The sequence below is a fragment of the Tarenaya hassleriana genome, unplaced genomic scaffold (assembly GCF_000463585.1).
Source record: "Tarenaya hassleriana unplaced genomic scaffold, ASM46358v1 Cleome307, whole genome shotgun sequence".
Taxonomy (NCBI): domain Eukaryota; kingdom Viridiplantae; phylum Streptophyta; class Magnoliopsida; order Brassicales; family Cleomaceae; genus Tarenaya; species Tarenaya hassleriana.
The window spans coordinates 33,489-39,558 of record NW_010966246.1 but is presented as its reverse complement, the minus strand read 5'-3'; the positions used below and the strand labels follow the sequence as shown (position 1 = coordinate 39,558).

General features: G+C 40.1%; 2 protein-coding genes and 1 pseudogene across 3 annotated transcripts in view; 1 reads left to right on the top strand and 2 right to left on the bottom strand.

The window, feature by feature from the left end:
- The window catches only part of LOC104820482, a 2,837-nt pseudogene extending 1,267 nt beyond the window's left edge, over window positions 1-1,570 (top strand).
- Window positions 1,571-1,766: 196 nt separating this feature from the next.
- Window positions 1,767-4,321, bottom strand: LOC104820481 (ras-related protein RABC1-like). 2 transcript variants are annotated; one of them, XM_010550926.2, is made up of 7 exons: window positions 4,129-4,321; window positions 3,838-4,011; window positions 3,687-3,755; window positions 3,097-3,162; window positions 2,828-2,949; window positions 2,514-2,642; window positions 1,767-2,039 (listed from the first exon to the last, which is right to left on the bottom strand). In XM_010550926.2, the coding sequence occupies exons 2-7, from the start codon at window positions 3,971-3,973 to the stop codon at window positions 1,923-1,925; spliced, it is 639 nt and encodes a 212-aa protein (XP_010549228.1). In that variant the 5' UTR covers window positions 3,974-4,011; window positions 4,129-4,321; the 3' UTR covers window positions 1,767-1,922. The 2 variants fall into 2 exon arrangements, with proteins under 2 accessions (XP_010549228.1, XP_010549227.1); XM_010550925.2 differs by having other exon boundaries at window positions 4,143-4,320.
- A 597-nt stretch (window positions 4,322-4,918) lies between these two features.
- The window catches only part of LOC104820480 (basic blue protein-like), a 1,281-nt gene continuing 129 nt past the window's right edge, over window positions 4,919-6,070 (bottom strand). Inside the window, 2 exon segments of the mRNA XM_010550924.2 lie at window positions 4,919-5,324; window positions 5,930-6,070. The exon segment at window positions 5,930-6,070 is cut by the window's right edge and continues 13 nt beyond it. Of these exon segments, the coding sequence (XP_010549226.1) occupies window positions 5,125-5,324; window positions 5,930-6,070 (341 nt within the window). The 3' untranslated portion in view covers window positions 4,919-5,124.

Sequence of the window (6,070 nt, the reverse complement as noted above, 5' to 3'; positions counted from 1 at the left end):
GAGCGTCGGTCCTCATGGAAACGGGGTTATCTCCTCTACGGGCCACCAGGGACGGGAAAATCTTCCCTTGTAGCCGCCATTGCTAATCATATGAAGTATCATATCTATGATCTGCAGGTTCAGAGCGTTAAGGGTGATGTTGAGTTGAGGGAGATCCTTACATCAACAAGGAGCAGATCTATTTTGCTCATTGAAGATATTGATTGTAACACCGACCTTTCGAGCAAGCGGGAAAGCATGAATCCGGAGGAGGATGACAGTAAAGATCGCCGGAGGAAGCCCAAGAAAGACACTGGGGTAAGTGACGTCTGTCTTTGGTCGTTCTGAGCCAGTTTGGTTTCTGGTTCCATCCAGTTTATGGGCTGAATTCGGTTTCGGCTATTCACCGGTTTCGGTTTTGATCTGGTTCTGGCAATCCCAAATTGTGGACTAAAACTGAAGAGTCTTTTCCGGTTTGATCTGGGTCTGAAAACCGAAAACGGACCATAGAAATACACCGGAAAGGAAAATCAGAAAGACACGCATGTGTTTTCTCAGTTATCTTAAACGGTTTGGTGATCCTTTGGCAGGTTACATTGTCCGGTCTGCTAAACTTCATAGACGGGTTATGGTCGAGCTGTGGAGAAGAACGTATCATAATCTTCACAACGAACCACAAAGACAAACTCGATCCAGCACTGTTACGGCCTGGAAGAATGGACGTTCACATTCTCATGGATTTATTGCACTCCGTTCGTGTTCAGGAAACTCGCGGCTCTGTACCTCAAAACAGACGGACACGAACTGTTCGAACCCATCGAGAAGCTTCTCGTCGATGTGAATACGACTCCGGCCGAGGTGACGCAACAGCTGATGGGCAGTAAGAAACCGGAGATTGCTCTAAGAAAGCTCGTGGAGTTTCTTTTTTTGTTAAAAGGTGTATTTGTATTGATATATAATAATCAAGTACTACAAGAGTTTAACCAACCTACAAAAGTATAGTTATGTAACCTAGAAGGCTTACAAGGGGTACTCTAACTGAGTAACATGTTTAGCAAAGCAAAGGAGGATGTGAGCGAGTAAGTGAACAATGAAAAAGAAGTTTGGAGCAACGGTCAAGGAGTGGAGAACCAAATTTGGAGCAAGGAGCTAGCCAACTGATGGTGTGAAAATCGAATGGCCGCCATCTTGTTTCGAAAACAACGATTAATATCTCTACGGATGGTAGACAAATTCTTGGAGCACCCCGTACGTAGTCTAGAATTTCTTTCCAACCAAACAATATACAACAGTGTTTGCCACGTGAGTTGGGCTCCCAATATCCGAGTTTTGCATGTCCATCGGCCTAGCAACCAGTCCAGAATATCTTCCCGCTCATGGAGTTTCTTGAAGGGAAGAAGATGAAGAATAAGGAAGACGGTAATAACATAGACATAGGAGAAGGAGAGATTGAAGATGCCGAGAACGGACAAGGTTAGGAGCATTATTGCATTACGTGAAAGCTTATTTAAGCTTTGTTGGATCATTCTTGTATTGGGTTTTTAGGGTTTTTTTTCTTCATATTTTCTATGGGACGACACGGGTTTCTGACATCAAGTTCGGAGTGGTTTTTCGCCTGGTTTATTACAAAAAATAAAATTATTTCTTCTGACCAGAAAGTGAGACAAGGAAGAAAAATAATAATGTGAAGATCAAAATGCGACCTAGAAACATGCATGTGTATACACATGGGTCGTTGTGAAGCTATTCTTTGGTTTGATTAGAGGAAAGGAAACACTGTTTCAAAGTGATAATGGTAAACATAAAAATGATGATAAATCAGAAACTTCCAAAGTTAGTGTTGAGATTTACATCAAAGAAGCAGCAATTTCACAAGGCACAAAGGGACAACACTGAGAACAAAGACAATGAGAAGTGTGTTTGTGTATTAAAAGGACAGAGGCCTAAGAGGAGCAGCAGTAGCCACTTGACGAGGCACTGGTCTGTGCAGGGTTTTGCTTGAAGATGTTCTTCTTCACTCCTGAAGAACCTTCCGCCATTAGACTTGGCGTTTCCAGAATCTGCATAGATGTTTCCAGAGGTCACAATAAGCGGGTTTATGACACGACGTCCTCTAGTAAAAAAAAAAAGCTTGCAGCTTTCTCGATAAGATTGCCATGGTGAGCGGGTTTGGAATGAGGGTTTGCCGTTCATCAAGCTTCTGACCAAGTAAAGCCAGAGACTTTCGGCATCACGGTTTCTTTATGAGATACAAAACCATGTTTTAGAGTCAAGATTTAGACCCTAGACAGAGTTTTCAACATGTGAAGTTCATAACCCTAAGTTACCCAGTCAAATGCCATCCCATTTCAAGTGGTGTGGTTTGCATCCAAACCCCTTTTCGTTTCTATGGGAAGACGTTGTGTTAAGATATGCACAAACCGGTCGAATTATAGATAGGAGCTGCAGGACTATTGACGGTAACCGAGCACATGGATATGACGAATGAGCCTTCAAGAAGCTAAAGGAGGAAAAGTTGATAGGATTTGGAATACCTTAAGAACGAGCTCCTCGAAACATTGCTCCACATTGACCTTAGTCTTTGCACTACACTCTAGAAAGAGACATCCACACTCCCGAGCAAAGTCTATGCCCTCTTTCTTGGAGACAACTCTTTCACTCTCCTGGAAATAAGATCATTCCAGAATCCAGCATCATTAACATGAAGGCAGGCCAAAAAACCAGTGATGAAACAGGAAAAAAATAATAATGATTGAAGTTTTGCAATGGCGGAGTTAAGAGTTAAAGGATTATTGAAACAAGACATGGAGGATAACGTGAATATATATATATATATATGTATATATACCTTATCAACTTTGTTTCCAACAAGCATCTTGATGCAATCCTGATTGGTTGAGTAGAGTTCAATTTCCTTAGCCCATATGTCCGATAGATTCGTGAATGTCTCTCGCCTTGTTACATCGTATACTAAGGATTTCAAGAATGTCACACAGTTACATATATAAAACCCAGAATTTAAGGATAAAAAGAGTAGATCGAGTAAATATTAAGCACCCAATAAGACAGGCAAATGCATGAACGAATGTGAAAAGGCTAATAAAGAAGCAAGCATACCCATTATTATACCCTGAGCTCCTCTGTAGTAGGAACTTGTTAGTGTCCTGAACCTCTCTTGCCCAGCTGAGTGACGAGAAACACACAGAACTCAATTAAATCCAACAAAAACACAACGAAAATTCAAGAATGACCCAAATACTGTATGCTATTTCTGAAGCTTCCTACACATATGACCGTAAGCTCTCATCACAAGAGGAGAGAGTGGCCAATAGAAAGCATTCTGCTACGAGCAGAGGAAAAGCGAGCAATTCATGAACAAAGAACACGTCAAGAATGTGTTACATTTCGCATTTTATGTATTCTTCAATGAGTAATTCAGTGATTGCTATATACTTTTTCACCATTTAAATCTCTGAGTTTATTCTCACAATAAAAAGAACCTTTAGATCTCTATGTTTATTCTCACAGCAGACAGAACATTGCCCGGAAATCCGAACAACCAATCAATCAAAGATATCTCATTGGCATGCATTTCAATTGCACGATTTCATATACCAGAACACAATGATTAGAACATCTCCTGGGATTCTAACACGACAATTCTCAAGTAACGTCAACACCAAAGACAGCCAGATTAGATCTCTTACCCGTGTCCCAAATTGCAAGCTTCAATTTCTTTCCCTCAACTGTAAGATACTTCACCTTGAAATCCACACCTAAACGCATCCAGATAAAACCAAATTCAAAACGCAACGAATCACAGCGCTAATCATCAGAAACCCCGAGCTTCAAACTTACCAATGGTGGGAGAAAGATCATCGAAAGTATTGGACGTGAAACTCAATAACAGAGAGCTCTTCCCAACACCGGAGTCTCCAATCAACAAAATCTTAAACAAGTAATCGAATTCGGGTTGACCCGACGAAGAACCCATCGATACGCACCAACCCCTTTCACGAAAACACAAAAAACCTGGAGAAAAATGGAAAAGGGAATCAAATTTTCCAAGCCCAGATCGAAACCGTCAACGAAAACCTCAAAACTTGCAGAAACAATCAACATGAACGATCAAAGATCCTCGACAAATACATTATTAAGTTTACCAGCGGAATCTACGCGAAGCTTAAGCCCGTGGAAATCTGCGAAGAGAGTGATCCAAAAGGATAAAGACCGGAGAAGAAAACGGAGAGGTCGCAGAGATCCGAAGAAAGCTCGAGGGGGTTTCTTCGTATTTTAACGTGGGAACGAATCGAGCGATGCCTTTACACTTCACCGACTGACTTCTGGATTCTACAGAGAATTATAGGGTACGGTAAGATGCATGGAATTAATGTCCTTGATGGATTCTTCATGACCATTGGATCCTTGTAGGATGACAGACAATTTGATCAAATCCCACACCGAAGTGTGCTAACCAGATCTAAATTTCTCTTCCGGTTAACGCTAAAACTTGGCCATTTCGGTTTTTGATTGGATTAGATTCGTAATCGATTATTCCGATTGTAAAAAAATCATAACCATTCGATTTTTAACTTTTTGTTTTTTCGATTGGGTACGGTTAGATTTTAATTTTTTGTTTTTCGATTATTTCTAATTTATTTGTTTCAGTTTGCATTCTATTTTTTCACTTTTAAAAAAACATAACTATTTGATTTTTATATAAAATTTAGATTTTATTATCCTTGTTTAGATCGATTTAAGTAAGCTTGATTTAGATCTTAATTAATTCTCGGATCCATTTTTATATAAAATTTGATTTAGATTGGTTTAGTTATTCGGTTAAGGTGATCGCCCAGTTCACAACACGCCACCAAGTTCGGACGTTGAAACCACGACGACGAAGAAATCCGTAGTGGTTGAGGAAAAACCCAAAAAGTGATTTAAAAAAAAAAAGATATCCATCTCGATCGAGATAGCATTTTTTATAAATAGATAGCATTTTTATTACATAAGGTTCATTGCTTGGAAAATACAAAACACAACCATCAACCGCACACATTCAGATCACATACTCTGCTTAATTATCACCTTACAAGTTTTATTATATATATATATATATATATCATTAGCATATTGTATGGTTAATTATGCGGCGTTGACCGCAATTTTCATGCCAGATTCACAGTGACCGGGGAAACTGCATATGAAGAAGTTAAGCCCTTTCTTTAACGTTATACGGTCGTTGCCTGATCTGTACGTTTTTGCACCTGCCGGCGCTCTGCAGCTACTGTATCCTCTTCTGTCCACCGCCACCACGTTATGCAGCGTTGGACCGTACTTGAATACTGCGTTAACCAGAAATAAAATAGAAATAAAATGCACTACAAGCAAAGTTAATTTCCATTCGGAAATAATTACTTAGATGCATGTGTGATATGACCTCCCCTCAGTTTGAGAAATTGGTTTTTAGTCCGATTTAATTCGGTTTTGGTCTGGATTTGGATCGGCCATGGTTTTTGGTCCGGTTTAAACCGGCTTGGTTCCGGATTCTTGTGTGTCGTTTCGAAAAAATTGTTACGAGTTGAAACCGAACCACATTTTTGTTTGGGTTCGATTTCTGACACAAGTTGTGTGTGTTTGGTTTCGTTCGGTTCAGTTTGATAGATCTTTTTGAAGAAGATTTTACCGAACCGGGTTTTTTCCACTCTGGTCAAGACCCGAAACCATAACCGGTTTAAACCACTTATTAAATGCAATTACAAAGGAAACCAGACATTGGAGCATATTGGATATAATTATTCTTTTTTTTTTTAAATGAGTTCGCACATAACGAAACTCACATAGACACCTCATATGGTTTCAAAACCTAAGCATAATGCATTATAGGTATATAATTACTGACTATATATATATATATATATATATATCAAGGGAACGGACTCTTAATTACCAAGAACGTCCCCGGCCCTGAAGCGTTTGCCCCTGGGCCAACCGACGACGTTAAACGTCCAGCCACCGGAGTCGCCGACGGTGTAGACGGCGGCGGACGCTTGCTCAGTCTGAAGGATCAGACTCACCACCACGACCAACA